This window comes from Camelus dromedarius, chromosome 12 (assembly GCF_036321535.1).
Source record: "Camelus dromedarius isolate mCamDro1 chromosome 12, mCamDro1.pat, whole genome shotgun sequence".
Lineage (NCBI taxonomy): Eukaryota > Metazoa > Chordata > Mammalia > Artiodactyla > Camelidae > Camelus > Camelus dromedarius.
This window is the reverse complement of record NC_087447.1, coordinates 63,899,140-63,915,487: the sequence shown is the minus strand read 5'-3', so window position 1 is coordinate 63,915,487 and position 16,348 is coordinate 63,899,140. Positions and strand designations below refer to the sequence as shown.

General features: G+C 37.0%; 1 protein-coding gene and 1 long non-coding RNA gene across 3 annotated transcripts; one reads left to right on the top strand and one right to left on the bottom strand.

The window, feature by feature from the left end:
- Positions 1–74: 74 nt before the first annotated feature.
- Positions 75–10,607, top strand: LOC135322692 (uncharacterized). Its single transcript, XR_010383478.1, has 5 exons — positions 75–136; positions 5,273–5,406; positions 6,407–6,482; positions 9,079–9,151; positions 10,457–10,607. It is a non-coding gene; the product is annotated as an uncharacterized LOC135322692 (long non-coding RNA).
- Positions 10,593–16,319, bottom strand: ANKRD49 (ankyrin repeat domain 49). Of its 2 annotated transcripts, none has more exons than XM_010988896.3 (3): positions 16,193–16,319; positions 13,342–13,696; positions 10,593–12,110 (listed from the first exon to the last, which is right to left on the bottom strand). In XM_010988896.3, exons 2-3 carry the CDS (start codon positions 13,597–13,599, stop codon positions 11,655–11,657), a joined length of 714 nt encoding a protein of 237 aa, XP_010987198.1. In that variant the 5' UTR covers positions 13,600–13,696; positions 16,193–16,319; the 3' UTR covers positions 10,593–11,654. The 2 variants fall into 2 exon arrangements, with proteins under 2 accessions (XP_010987198.1, XP_031316443.1); XM_031460583.2 differs by lacking the exon at positions 16,193–16,319 and adding an exon at positions 15,926–16,178.
- Positions 16,320–16,348: the final 29 nt, after the last annotated feature.

Here is a 16,348-nt window from a genome sequence, read left to right as displayed (position 1 = left end):
ACGAGTTTCGCAAGAGGCTTTACCATTCCACGGTAGGGAATCTGAACTCAGAAAAGTTTGGCCCCCAAAGCCAAAGAAGTGATCACCACCTGGAACAGGTAGGGGCTGGAGCAGGGACTGGACGGGTGAGTTCAAGGTAAGGTCTCTGGTTTCACGCAGTGTTTTGCTTGTCGTGACCCTCTCCCTGCTACACACACAATGTGACCGAATAAATGAATGTTGAGGGTTCCCAACTTTTGGACTGTAAACTGTTGTTGTTATTATCAGACCATTCTTGTAGTGTCCAAGCACGTTTGTATTCACAATTTCTTTCAATCCATATAATAACTAATTTTACAAATGAGAAAATCAAGTTCAGAAAAGTTTGATTTAAATAGCAAATGGAAAAATCTAGGTTTTTATTTGGAGCATGAGGTCGCTCTTGTTTTGTTTTTGCAGTCATTAAAAAATTGTGGTGTTAATTTTATGAAAGCTAAACGTGCAGAATTAAATAGTTCTGCAAGGTTTGTAGCCAAATACAGAGCACTCCATTTTACCCCACAGGCAACCACATTCACCTCTTTTGGCTGATAGTTTAGTATTTAAAGCCATCTAACCAAATGCTTATTTTGCTGCTTTTTATATATTTCAGTTTTAAGTATCACATCTTGATTTCCGTCAATGGAAAATGAGGATTTAGCTCTCTTTCATGCTCGTCACCTCACGTATACTGTCCCCTCCAACTGCCAATGTAGATAAATTGAAATTTTGGCTACATTTTACAATGAATTACTATGGCTGCATGAACTCTAGTTGCAGATGAGTCCACCACCTACTATCCTAGGGTCACTTTTTCTTTCTGCACAACCTTTTAATTAACTGGAGTTAATAATTGCCTTGTTTTTTAATTTGCTTGATTTCTAATATCCTTATCACTCAATTCCCAAACTCTCCTTGTGTAAATCTCTTAATATCTTCAAATACATGAGGAATTCTATCAATTTCATCTTTTTGAAAAAGTCCCTTCCAGAGAGACCTGATCTGTTCCGGTCTGCGCTGGTTGCTCTCCAGACCTGTGGTTACACAGCTGTTGTCTAAGGATTTCCCTTCACCGCCATGCCTCTCTCTTGTGTCGAAGCTCTGATCTTCTTCTCTTGTTTGGTTTGCTTACTTATTCGTTGGATCATATCTCCAGGAGCTTTTGGAGAAGTGGTGTATGGGAGATAAAACGCCCAAATCTTTCCATTTTTGAACGTTTATTTTACCCTCTACTAAAGGGGCGGGTCTAACTGGATAAAGAACTCCAGGTTGGAAATCATTTTTCCTCAGAATTTTAAAGTCATTGCACTATTGTCTTTCGGCATCTACTGTTGCTATAGAGAATTCTGTCAACGTTCTATCCCTGACCCCGTGGGTAGGACATGTTCTTTCTTTCTAGAAATGTGGAGGATCTTCTTTGTCCTCATGGTTCTGAATTTTATAATACACCTTGATGTGGGTAAATTTTCAGCCATTTTGCTGGGCACTCGGCAGATCATTTCAATCTAGAAACACATGTCCTTCATTGAAAGACTTTTTCTTGAATTATTTTATTGCAATCTCTTTTTTTTTTCTCTGTTCTCTCTGGAACTCCTATGATTTGTATATTAGATCTTCTGATTTGTCTTTTAATTTTCTGACCTATTTTTCCTTTTTTATATCTCTATTTTTGCACTATTTTCTGGTAGATTTCCTCAACATTTTGTAAACATTCTATTTTTCACTTCTAGTGCCATGTTTCTAATTTCCCAGTACTCTCTTTTTTGTATGGCAGCTTGGTCTTATATCATGGATGGATGCAATGTCTTACCTCTCTAAGGGTATTAATCGTATACTTAATTTCCAAAGTTGTTTTCTTTCTGTATAATTGCTGCTTCCTCCAAGTTACCTGTTTCCGTTTCTTTTGGTCTATGTCTTAGTAGCTTTCATCAATCTTCAGGTGATCCCTGACTGTCTTGTCCTATCTGGTAGTAGAGAATATGACTCTGTACATACAGGTGGGCTTATTAACTGGAGGTTTCACTGATAGGTAATCTCTCTGGGCTGTTCAGTTGGGGAAGCCCTGATGTCAGTATTTTAAGGTCTTATCTCTTGAACTGCTCTGATTCTCCACGGGGTGACTCCTCTAGTCTCCCTGCTGGAGGGTATCAGCCTGGTGCCAGCACCCTGGGACGTGAAGGGGAGAAGAGAACCAAAGACTCAACATGAAGTATGTAAGCATTCATGAAATGCCCATTTCAGCGTGGTGTCCCGCCCTCAGCTGTGCTGTGTACCGTCCAGTACAGAGAGCCCATCTGACTTTTTTATATAATAGTTTTTTTTTTCACCATCTTAACCATTTTAAATGTTAAGTATATTTACATTGTTGTATAACACTAGAAATTTTTCATCTTGCAGATTAGAAACTCTATACCCATTGAACACCAACTTCCTGTTTCTCCCTTCCTCCAGCCCCTGGCAACAACCATTCTGCTTTCTGTTTCTATGAATTTGAATACTTTAGATGTCTCGTATGAGTGGACTCATACAGAATTTGTCTTTTTGTGATTGGTTTATTTTATTTACCATTATGTCTTATGCTAAGAAGGATTAATCCCTGTTGTAGCACGTGAAAGGATTTTCTTCTTTTTTAAGGCTTAATAGTATTCCATTTTATGTATCTGTTACATTTTTAAAAATTTGTTCATCTGTCAATGGACATTTGGGTTGCTTCCATCTCTTAGCTGTTGTGAATAATGCTGTAATGAATGTGGATGAGAAAATATCTCAAGATCCTTCTTTGAATTCTTTTGGATATATATCAGAAGTGGGATTGCTGGATCATATGATAATTATGTTTTTAATTTTTGAGGAACTCCACTGTTTTCTAAATGTCTGTACCATTTTACATTCCCACCAACAGTAACTGAGGGTTCCAATTTCTCTACATCCTCACCAACACATGTTATTTTCTGTTTTTGTGTTTTGTTTCTTGATAATGGCCATCCTAGCAGCTATGAGGAGTTATCTTACTGTGGTTTTGCATTTATCTAACGATTAGTGATGTTGATCATTCATATCCTTGTCAGCCATTTGTATTTCTTCTTTGGGGAAATGTTCATTCAAGTCCTTTCCCCACTTTTTAATCAGGTTATTTGTTTTGTTTTATTTTGCTTTTGAGTTGTAGAAATCTCTGTGTATATCCTGAATATTAACCCCTTATCAGATACATGATTTACAGATATTTTGTTCTATTCTGCATGTTGCTTTTTCACTCTGTTGATTATTTCCTTGGGTGTGCAGAAGTTTTGGAATTTGATGTAGTCCCACTTGTCTGTTTTCATTTTTGTTTCCTGTGCTTCTGGTCTCATATCCAAAATGTAATTGCCAAGACCAACATTGTGAAGATTCTCTCCTATGTTTTCTTCTAAGAGTTTTATAGTTTTAGGTCATATGTTTAGGTCTTTAATACATTTTGAGTTAATTTTTGTATGTGATACAATGAAAGGGTCCAACTTCATTTTTTTCCCATGTAGATATCCAGTTTTCCTAGCACTGTTGAAGAGACTGTCTTTTCCCTATGGTGTGGTCTTGGAACCTTTGTGATAGAATGTTCATGCCAGTACTACTCATAAAAGCACCAAACTGGGAACAATTCAAAGGTGCTTCAAAAATCAGCAATAAATGTATATATAAATTATGGTATGTTTACATAACAGAATATTTTACAATGAAAAAGAACCAACCCCTGCTACATGCAAAAATATGGATGAATCTCTCAGATGTAATGTCTTATGAAAGAAGCAAACACAAAATATACATATAAATGATTACACTTATGTAGGCAAAACATAATGGTGACAGAAGTTAGAATAGTGGTTACCTCTGAGGGAGCCCTGAGAGAGTGACAACAAGGTAGACTTTTGGGGCACTTGATCTGGGTAGTTGTTAAATGGATGTGTTCACTTCATTGAATTCATCAAGATTTCTAAACTTTACTGTGTTTGCTATACTTCTACAAAATTATACAAAAAATTAGTCTGAAAATATTTTTTCTATTAGAAAAAACTAGTCTGAAAATATTTTTACTCAAAAAAAAAAAACCAAAAAACAAGCAAAACCCCAATGTAGTCTACTTTGATCAAATAATAAAGAATTAAGCAATTATCATTTTTCTTTTTGTCTCCAATACCAAAAAGCTTGGAGATAATTTAATTGTCAATTGCAGTAACTATATTAACTTAAGTGGTTTATTTCCTTCATTCTCTTAAATGGCTTTTGATTTTCTGTTTCTAGTTATTATATGCATGCCACTAATTATACATGATCTCATATCTCCTTGGGAATAGAATGTTCATAAAAAATATAAGATGTACTGTTTTATCCATGAACTGTATTGATGATTTTTCTTTACTTTTTTTAGTTCCAAAAAACTTAAACCCAACAAAAACAGGATGGCTTATCCTTTTCTCATTTTCATTAAAGAGACCAAATTATCCACTAGATGGAGGCAAAACCCAAGACTAAATTTTCCTTGTGACAAAAATTATATTGAATGTAAGAACATGAAGTCTTTATTAAAGAAATAAAACAATATATTGCCAAAGTTAATATATTACTTTGTATTGCTCAATAGTATATTAGTAAAACTCTGGGTGAAGTACATTTTACATTCTCTGTTCAATTCTATAGATTTCAAACATGTCTCCAGAAGTCACCTCAGTCTTCTGCTTGGTAGTAAGGCAATTAGATAAGCAATGGGATGTTTAATGCTATTATTTTTTCTTCAGAAAAGTAGATGCTATAACCGCTTTGGTATGTTATTCCAGATTCTAACAGTCTTGATCTAATTATTTTAAAAGCCAACAAGATCCTTCTTCTAGTAACTAAACCATCTTTCAAACTTGTTGAATGTAATGTCAAATGGACTAATCATTTTAGGGCAAACATTTTGCTTCCTACTCTATAATTTAATGGAGAAAGTGCTGCTTGCAATTACAAAGGGCTATTTGCTTGGGATTTTAAAATTCCAGTGAATTGGTGAGATGTATATTTTTTCAGATCGCTCGTAAGACTCCACAGGCCCCCAGGAAGATATACCCCTAGAATCTGGGGAGGAGGCCCTCATATATCCCTTCTTGCCAGTGAAAATAACAAAAGGATGAAATTAGTCATCTCTGGATGACTACTTTTAAAAATCAGCCTTGTTGAAGTATAACTTATGCGTAAAAAACTTCATTCCATTTAAAGTATAAAATTCAATGTCTTTTGACAGTTGTACATACCTGCAAAACTACCACTGCAGTCAGGACACAGAACATTTCCATCATCTCCAAGACATTCCTCCTGACCTTCTGCAGTCCCACTTCTGTCCGTGTTGCCAGGCAATCACTGCTCTGCTCTCTATAAGTGAGTTAATTATTTTCCCAAATGAATATTCAATTGTTCCAGCATCAATTCTTTGAGAGAATTTCCCATTGCATTCCTTGGCACCTTTATCAAAAGTCAGGTGACTAATGTACATTTAAGTCTTTTCTAGACTCTGTCCTATTGATGTATGTCTGTATGTCTGTCCACCAATACCACACTGTCTTGATACTGCTTTTTCATAGTTTTGAAATCAGGTTGTATAAATCCCCCAACTTCGTGTTTTTATTTAAATTGCTTTGGCTCTTAAGATTTTCAGCTAATGGAATTTTTGCTTATGTATGTTTTCATGCCACAAAATGTAACTTCCTCCTAATAAGAATAATTTTATGTCCTCAAATGCTACTATAAATAATCTACAGAAAATAATACTAAAGAAAGTGGAATTTTTATTGTTTTAATTATTTAATAGACTGATGGCACATAAATAGATATTAACATTCATAGGGGAAAAGCTGTAACATTTGAATGAAGCTTTCTGGAAACTTAGTTCAAGGAAAATAAACTAAATGTGCACAAAATGAACTATTCTTTAATCAACTTTACAAATAGATACCAGGTATCAGAGTAAAGGTGGTGGAATCACAAAGACAAGTTTGAAACTTAATCTCCATCTCCTCTTACTAACTGCATGAGAATTTACCTCCATAAGCCCACTTTCCTCATTTGTACAATGGCATCTTATCTCATCGTGTTACTGTGAGGCTCACATGAGATAAGGTATGTGAGCACTTACTGCACAGTCGGTACCCAGTAAACAGTTGTCAGCTATTGTCACAGTGGTTCAGTGGACCACATTTTGGATATATAAAAATTCCATTAAGAAGATCAGATGACTATTCCATTTGTGCATTCCAAAAAGATGATTGAGGAAGGCTGATAAACAGACATAGAATTTTTTTTTTACATTACAATTTTGATATATTTTATCTTGGAATTTAAGATTCAAGTGAAACTAATCACTGTTCGTTTGCAACCTCAGGAATTTCCTGGGTGAAGCCTGAAAATACATGGAGGACAAGGAGAGACTGAAGAGAGAGGCAGCTCACTCCAGACTGGTAGGTGACAAGTTTAATGAGCAAGGGAACTTACACAGGAAGCTTGTCTAGGGTGGCTGAAAGGTGAATAGATCTCTGCACCTGCCCCCCCAGAATCTTAAAGTTTATACAGAGGCCTTAACAGTGTTCAGTGTTCAGTTCAGGTGATCTCAACAACACAATGCTCTCCCAAGGCCACGTCCTTGAAAGGCTCCCACTGTGGGAACAGTAGGTAGACCGTACATTCCAAGGACAGGGGGGTGGGGGAAGGTAGGGAGCTAAGGAGCAGAGATGGGGTGGGGGAGGTGAGGAAACTTCATTACCTGGGTCCAACTAGAGGGTCAACTGGCTGTCACATCCTCTCCACGACTTGCTCCAACAACTGCCAAAATAAATTATACCATGTTATTTTTTTTTCAATTGAACTATAGTCAATTTACAATGTGTTAATTTCCAGTGTGCAGCATTGTGACGTACATATATATATTCCTTTTCATATTATTTTTCATCCTAGGCCATTGCAAGATATTGAATATAGTTCCCTGTGCTATCCAGTAGGACCTTGTTGTTTATCTGTTCTTTATAAAGTAGTTACTATCTGCAAATCCCGGACTCCCATATTATTTTTATATTTAAATAACAAACTAAAGGAGTTTTAGATCAGTAATGACATTAAAAGATTATTTTTTTTATTGAAGTATAGTCACTTACAATGTGTCAATTTCCAGTATACAGCACAATGTCCCAGTCATGCATATACATACATATATTTGTTTTCACATTTTTAAAAGATTGTCTTTTATTCCCACTCTTGACACTTGGAGGCTGCCAGCTCCCTCCCCATTTCCATCTTCTCTACAGAGGTGGTTGGTTTCTCTTTCCTCTTTTCTTCTAGATATGAAAAAACTGTGCATCAGTTTAATTGCATTTTACTCAGCAATATAATTTTAAAAAACACACTTACAATGGTGCAACCTATTAAAAATCAGGATTTGTTTATCATCTCCTTTAAGACTCAGAAGTTAGGCTTTCTCTAAAAATAAACTCATCTATGTGACTTAAGGGGTAAATTTTCTAGACTCCAATCCTAGAAACAGGAGTGAGTTTTTCTGACATATGAAACTCAGTATTGAAGACTTCTCTTTTTCTAACTGTATGTTTCAGCCCAATTTTTGAATGTGTTTAGATGATCTCATTAACAAAATAATAAAAATTGAAAATAGAATCAATGATTATCTAACTTTTGAATGTACACTGATGAATATTTGGAATGCCTAACAGAATCTAAGGAAAATACGCACTTTTAAATAAAATTTAAACAGACACGAAATGAGCTGAACTCAAGTGCCTTTTCTAGTACCTGTCACGAGGGATCTGATTCTTCTATGATATGATTCTTACAGCAGAGCTATTACTTGCCCCTAAATTTGGTCCTTTCAAACAGGATACATTTCCTTCATAAGTTAATTACATTTGGTTTTTGAAAAACCTGATAGACACCTGATTTTTTAAACAATGGTAGGCTCACTTTCTCATTTAATTGCAAAAAATTGCCTTGTGTGTAAGGCAGCTGTTTCTGAAAAAGGAACTTCAGTGACTACTCAGGGGACAGTGCTTCTCATGAACTCACATTAATTCTCCGATGACATTTCCCTAACTTCCAAGTACTGTCTTGCAGAGATGAAACGGTGAACATATCATAATAGAAAGGGAGGGGAGAAAACGAATTAGGTAGTTGTTTGCTTTCAGATTTTATAAGCTACAAAATTGAGCACACTTCACTGAGCACGTCTTCTGGCCCACAAATTCTACTACTATGAGACCCACCGGCAGATGGGGCCATGTCATTAAATTCACAGTGAGGACTGTTGGGTGTTCCTGAGTTTCGATCAGCTAATTAAAGTGATAAACCACATGAGAGTTTTTATGTTTTTATTGTATTTGCTCAGCATTTACAAGACCCCTCCTGAAAAGGGGAAAAAAAGTAGGTGTGAATTCAAAGAGCCACTCAGTAGGGAGGACACCGAGAAGCCACACACGGAATGAGGAGTAAAACATTGAGTTTCAAGGTTCCGGGTCTGCAAGGGAAACACAGAATCTCATTTCTTTCAAGTCCTTGCAATTATCAGCTGAAGACCTTTTGCTTTATTTTGCTTATTCCTTGAATTTTTCTCCTGTTGGAGATCTTTGACACCTGGCACAAACCTTTGAGGATGGGGTAGGCATTTTTATTCTAGGAGTGGAGATGTTTGGAGTCTTGGAAGAAGTTCTCTTGCATATTTTACTGGGAAGTCATGAGAGAGAACCACAGACATAGAAAGGGAGAGCTTTGGGATCTTCAAGGATCAAAATACCTAAGACAGGGAAGAGCATTTCTACTTGAAATGCTGGGGAAAGGAACCGCTCAATATCACTGTTTGAGTACCTGCCATGTAATAGGTACCGTATCCATGCTACATCTCATTTATGCCTTACAAAACCGTAACCAGATAGGTATTATCTCCACTTTGCATGTGAGAAAACCAAGGTTATTCGCCCAAAGGCACGCACAGGAACCTAGATTTGTCTGGCTCCAAGTTCCCTGTTCCTCCTTCTAACCCTTCTGCTTTGTCTTCAGGGCGAGTTTCAGGCATCCAGACCTGCACTGCCAAAAAGTAGTCACTGCTCAAGTGGAGCTAGTCTGAGCTGAGGTGGGCCATAAAATACACACTGTTATTTTGAAGATTTACTCCAAAAAAGTAAAATATCAATAATTTAAAAATATTATGTCACTTTGGAATGACTATTCTGAATGTGAGGTTAAATAATATGTATTATTAAAATTAAGTTGACCTGTTTTTAATGTAGCTTCCAAAAAAAAAAAAACCCTTAAAATTACATATGTGACTCACATTATGTTTCTACATGATAGCACCAATTTAGATCCTTTCCACTTAGGTTCCCATAAGTGAAATTTTAGGGTGAAAAAGGGAAATTTTCAGGAATTTAAAACATCGATGGGCTACATTCAATCCTTAGTTTACTGCCTTCTGAATGTAGTGAACGTAGCTCTTAAATTCCCTTTAGAGAAGGCACTTCACATTGCCCAAGTTGAATGCTCATCACTTTGTTATACACCTGAAACTAACATAATATTGTAGGTCAACTATACTTTAATTTAAAAAAAATTTTAATGAAATTTAAAAAATACTAAGGGAAGTGTAGAAGTGAACAATACAAATTCTGCCCTGAGGATGGAAGGGATCTCTCTAATATGTAGAATTTGTGCACTGGTTGAGTGTTGAGGCCTAAAAGCAAGGGAGAAGTCACATCTCAGCTCCTCAGTAATAAAGCAGTTCCTTTGGAGCCATACTTAAGTGGAAAGCTTACATAAAACCATGGATGGGCTCTGTGATTTTCAGATAACTAGGCAGCCTTGTTTAGCAGTCTAATGGGATAGGTGAAGTCTTATTCTACTGTCACTATCAACTGTACCTTGTCATTGGGAATCACTAAATTAAGCCAGATTAAACAGCATCCTCTTAATTTCTGCCAAAACTTTTCTTTTTAATTCTTATTTTTTTAATTGAAGTGTAGTCAATTTACAATGTTAGTTTCAGGTCGACAGCAAAGCGATTCAGTTACACATATACATACATATATATATATATACTTTCTGCCAAAACTCGTGTATCATAGATACTGACACTCTGAAATTGAGATCTCTCCTAGCCAGAGATCACAAAATAGTCTTGAGATCCTGTTTGTCACAATGATTCAGTTGATATGGTATCTTGTAACTTTTCTGAGATGATCCAATTTTGTTCTAACCTAAAAACGGCCACATATATTTGATCAATCAACATTACTTAGTCTAGGGTGACTGTGTCACATGGGTTGTCTCAAAAGAGACAAACCTTGGTAGACATTTAAAAAATATAACTGAAGGAAAGGGCTCCCTTTCTCCACTGTGTCAGTTCTGGTGTTGAGAGTTAAGAGAAAACCCTTTGTTTCAGTCACAGAGAGGCTAAGAAGTCAATGGAAAACCGCTTCTGGAGAGATGGAGAGAGCAGATACCAAATAAATGTATGTTAGATGAATAAATACGTTATGGATCTAAGGAAGACACACACAGGTAAAAAAAAGAATTCATGCTTTTTTCGGTTGTTCAAAACTTTTATTTTTGAATATTTATATTTATGCTTTTGTCACTACCCACACGGTGGCTTTTCAAAAAAGCCTGAGCCACTCATGGTTCTCACTCCAATATAATAATCATCCCCTCATTCTTCAAATTCCTTTTCCCTTGTCGCTTTGCCTTTGTGTGATTTGTACAAAATGAGGACCCTGGAAAATAACACTTCCTGTGAATTTGAGAGACTATATGAGCAGTGCCCAGGTCGGCAGGACCAGGCAGGGAAAACGAGCTGGGTGGCAGACACACTGTGACCTCCTGGACCAAGGTACGGTTGTGCGCAGGTCAGGTCTGAAAGGTCATGCTGACGCGCCAGCAGAATAAGGATGACGCAGGTTGACCAGGGTGAGGTAGGACGGTCCACAGGATCGTGTGACTTGTGGTAGGGGAGGCAGTATTTAACACTGGTGGATTAAACACCTAGCTAACTACTTTCCTGAAAGTAGTCTAGGTTCTAAAAGACAAAAATCTAGGTTTCTTGATTTTTTTTTTAAACATTTGAAGATTCAGGTCACTAATATATTACTTCTTACGGATTACAATGAAAGCAAATGCCTATGGTGATGCAGAGGAGACAGCTAAACCGCACCAGTATATTTAAGACTTTTAAATTAAATTGAGTTACCTTACCTTATAAAAATACATGTCAATATACTAAATACTCAACAAAGATCTAGGATGGGGGTTATTTAAAAATACATTTCTCTTGGATCAGCACCAAAAATATCATTAGTTTTCTGTACAACCTGTGACAAGTTTTTAGGTATAGGTAAGTTAAAATGATTTCTGATAAAAATCACCAACTCCACAGAAATCATTAAAGATACAGCCACACAACTCTCAAATACATTTTGACATCAAGGTCAGGCAGTTCACTTGGAAGGATACCATCATGAGTACCACTGAATTACTGTGGTAAGACTTTCGATGTCAACTTCGTATTATGGGGATTTTTCACTTCTCACACTAAGGAGGCACTGGTACTTAGACACTTAAGAAAATTATTAGAACCGTTAAGACTAAGGTGAAGAATTTGTGCAGCCTTCCACAATTTCAAAGAGGTAGTGATGGATACTTGTCCTCCTGGCGATGTCAAATGCAGTTTCTTCCAAGTTGTTCTTCAGACCTGGTTTGATGTAGCGGTTCATCAGGAGGAGTTCTAGGGTATCTTTGCTGTCTATGTTCCCGGCAGCAAGATGCAGGGGAGTTAAGAGGCCTTTTGTTTGGGCATTGATATCTGCATCATGCTGCAATAAGAAAGAAGCCACTCTGGTGTTATTCCACTTACAAGCACTGTGCAGGGGTGTCCAGCCATCCACAGTCACCGCATGGACGTCTGCCCCTTGGGCGATCAGCTCCCGGACAACATCTAAGTGTCCGCCGTAGGCTGCTCGATGGAGCGGGGTGTAATCATCTTCATCCCGGGTGTTTACGTGGGTGGCCTTTTCAGAAAGGAGTCTCCGCACTGTGGTAAGCTGAGAAGGGAAGAGAGCTTTTAAAAACCGAACTCAAAACTAAACAGTGAACAAAGAAAATTAAACTGTCTAGTAGTGTTAGGTTTAATTAAGTTAAATATAAACTTACTTGTTAGCAGGTGACTTTAAAATCAAAATAATTTAAGATTTCTTCTTCTTCTGGGGGAGAGGGTAACTGATTTAACAACATACAAGTTAGTGTTAACCATCAACTGTTGATTCTAAGATTGTGACTCTCTGAATACCAAACCAAACATTTACTTTTGGTCCAATTAAGGCTTACTGCACAAAAGCTATAGTCCTAAATGAATAAAACTGGCTAGAATTGTACTTAATATTTTATATTTCATCTATGAAGAAACATCATAATGCAGTGGACTAATTTTTCTGTAGTCGGATTATCATACCAATATACATAGCGTAAACATTTTTTAAAATAAACTTCTTCTATCAGTAGACTACAATGGTAACAAGGAAATGCAGAGACTAAGGAGCTCGATTTTTCCTAACTAACATAACTTTAGACACGTGTTTTCAGGAAGTGATTTATGGTTTGGTCTGAGGACCTCTGGTGGGTCTGCTCTTGGGTTAAAAAGTTATCCAAAAATACAAGACCTTTCTAGTTTACTAATACAGACATGGGGGAACTTAGTAAAATGAGGTAGAAGTGGCCAAGTGGGAACAAATTTTTTGATGTTAAGTAGGATCATCCTATGGGTCCTGGGAAAACTAATAATCCTGAATCTCAATTTTACTTAATCTGTAAAAGGAAAGGATATCACCTATCTTACAGGGATACATGAGGATTAAATTAAATCATGTAGTAAGGCGTGTGGTAGACTTGGTATTTAACAGATATTAATTCCCATCTTCTCTTTCCTAAATGATACTTGTCTTTAGGATGATCCTAACGACTTAATATAAATGATTGAAAAATATAGATGACTGTTTGCTATCTTCATAGTTAATTATCCTTAAGCCCCCCAAATTACCCATATGACACCTTCTGGCTTACTATGTGCCTCTTTTGAACCTCAAACCTCTGTATAAAAGAGGCAGGTGTTAACAGTGGCCATTTTTACAGATAAGAAAATAGAGGTTCAGAAATGCAAGGATTTGCCCAAAATTACAGACCAAAGCCAGGTTCAGGGACAGGTCTTCTGGCTTCCAATCTAACACTTTTCCCACTAAATTAAGGTTTCCTCTTAAACAGTTTTTTTTTTTTTTTTACCCGATTTTTTTCAGCAGCCCAAAGAAGCAATTTGCTGGGATCTTTTTCCATTTTTTTTTCTTGCAGTTGATACCACTCTTCAGTTTTTTCATTTTGCTCCTCGTCTTCATCAGAATTCCCTACCCAGAGACTTTGGGTACCAATGGGAATAAGGTGTCTATGTGTTTCCAACAATTCAAGCTGGTTAAAGTGTTCAGAAAAGTCCAAGAAACTCTCTGGGTCTGGTTTTCCATCATCACTTCCCTTCTCTTTTTCCATTTTAACTCCTATTCTAAATACAAAGCATTTCAAATGCCACGGTGTAAATAATCTTTCCAGAGATGAATTATGTCTGCTTTATTTTATTCATCAAGATCTGAAAACACAAACACAAAAATTATTAGTAAATCAGTAATTGAGGCTTTATCAACAGCATAGATAAGTCTTGCAAACATACACAAATAAAGTCTGTCTAAACTCTTTGGTGTTTACTGATACCCTCTAGATTCATTAAATACTGGAGCTGACAGATTTCAGCTATCTTTATTTTTAATGGTCTAATACTCACTTTTTTGTTGCTCCTTCTCACTAAGACAATGGTTATAATTGCATTTATTTTGAATCTATTGGTTCAGATACTATATTATATTATGCTAAGAGTGCTTAGCGCTTAAGCGTCTAAATGATAGCTAATACAATAAAGAAAGGCACATTCACAATTTTTATAAACTAGACACATAGATGCTATAGAGCAGAAACAAAAACATTTAGTTCCTAAAAAAGTTCTTCAAAGAATCAGGGATCCTTAGAGATGGAATGGCCCCCAAAGGACATGTGTCCCAGTCTCTCATCAATGCAGATATCTTGATCATGACATCTGTAATAATTATCCTATTTCTACTTTAACAGGCTCAGGCCTAGGAAAATTCACTGCTTTAAAAAGTAGCTTATTCACTGACAGACAATTATAGTTCTTAGTTGGCTTCTTGTTTTGAAACTGAATTTTGGCTGTCATTCACTCCTTCATACAACAAATATGAATAGAATGCCTGGTACGTGCCAGTCTCTGGGTACTGGGATTCGATAATGAACAAGATCCATGTCTTAACCTCAGGAAGCTTGCCATCTAGTCAGGGAGAATGGCAAAGACAGCATGATAAGTACTATGATAGGACCATGTCCAGATCTAATGAATATACAGGAAGGTCATAATTAAACCAGGCCCAAGAGAAGGCTTCCTGGGTGAAGTGATATTTATTCTGCTAGGCTGCCATATTAATTTATAAGCCAATACCAGGTTGAAGAGTTACATAGTATATTAAACTGTAATGAATTAAATAAAATGATAATAGATATTTTAAAAATATCATTTCTCAGCTTTCCAACTATATTTGTTGAAATCTTACCACTCTTCCAAGGCTCTTCTCAGATGTTACCTCTTTCATTAAGTCTTTCTTGAGCCTCCAAATTAGATCTGTCTCTAGTTTCTACTTTTTTGTGCTCCACATTGTCTTATTTCATCACTGATTTTGTTTTTATTTTAGCCTCTTAAAAGATTATAAGCTTAAGGATAGGGACTATATTTAACTTACATTTATGTCCCACTAATATATAGCAGGTGTTAAGAAATATTTGTAGAGTTAAACTGAATTAAAGCCCTATCATTTAATTTTGCTTGGAATGGATTAAGAAGTTCGAGACTTAGTCATACCCTTAAGATACTGATTTCTTTCTACCTAATTTCAGAGTTTTAACTATATAATCCTAATGCACCATTAGATTGTATCACTAGTGCCAAGAGCATTAAACTCAAGTTTAAATCTGTTACTTATAACCAGTACCTTCTCTGGACCTGTTACTCTGTTGTAATGTAAGGACTGTTCTAAAGGATTTCCGTAGACTGTCTAGTTTTTCAGTTTATTGGGAGACCCTATCAGAAAGGCTTTATGTTCTCATAGTTCTTACTTCTTTCTTTATTCTCAAACTACTTCCTGAAACTTGCAACACAAAAGTGATTATACATCAATTCCTTAAACACTTAATACCAGTAAATAATACAAAGTTTACTTGTTAATTATATGAACTATAATAACATCATAGCACAGATCTTCCACCCCCGTTTCCTTTTTATAAAAACTCTATTTACAATTTGAATTTCCTCTCCAGATACAATAAATTACATATAAAATGTCCTAGTGGACTTAATTAAAAAAATCAAACCGAAGTGCATTTCCCTGATTCAGGGTTTGAAGAGTCGATCAAGATTCCTACTTGATGACATTCTACCAGGATGAAACAGGGTACATTTTTTTTAAAGGACACATTCCATAGAGCTCTAAACTATGTCAGCTCACAAACAACCCGGTGAGAGGTGGGGCCATAAACCCAGTTTACAGGTCGCTGAGTTTCGGATAGTTTAAAACAACTTTCAATGGAACTGAAAGCCTAACTTTCCTAATTTAAAAGTTTCACATTATTTTTTTTTTATTGCACCTTATTCTACTGCTGTCAGCACAAAGCAGTACACATATGCTGAACCCGGGATCCAGGGACACAATTATGGGGAAGCAGGGACAGGCTTGTAAACTAGAGTCAGAATGCTCACTCTCTGGGGAGTGGGAGTGAGGAAGACCACCAGGCCCGGCCCTCCGGCACCGGCCGGTCACTTCGCAGGCCCGTGAGTTCTCGTCTGCGGCCTTCCAAACAGCCAAGAGCGAAGAAGCCGCTCCAGCCCTACCAAGGACCCACGACGCGGCTCGACTTGCAGGGCTCCCCAGGGGTCGACAGGTGACCAGGCCCTTTGGGTTCAGAAGTTCTTGGGTGGCGCCAGGCGACCAGGAAGCGCGGCCGCGGACCAGAAAGAGCTACCCACCTTAGAGACGGGAAAATCACCGCCGGGAACTTCGCTTCCGGGGTTCGTCCCCTCGGCTACTCAGGATTGGCTCCTGGACGAGGGCGGAGCCTCGACGCTACTTTCCCTGCGCCCTTACCGCACTTGGCAGCCAATGAGAGGAGTGGAAACGCCCAC

What these genes read in the sequence shown, in the direction of transcription:
- ANKRD49 (XM_010988896.3), bottom strand. Translation starts at nt 13,599, where the DNA reads ATGGAAAAAGAGAAGGGAAGTGATGATGGAAAACCAGACCCAGAGAGT. An exon ending in GGGCTGCTGAAAAAAATCGG is followed by an intron (nt 12,111 to 13,341) that starts GTAAAAAAAAAA and finishes TTCCCTTCTCAG; the next exon opens with CTTACCACAGTGCGGAGACT.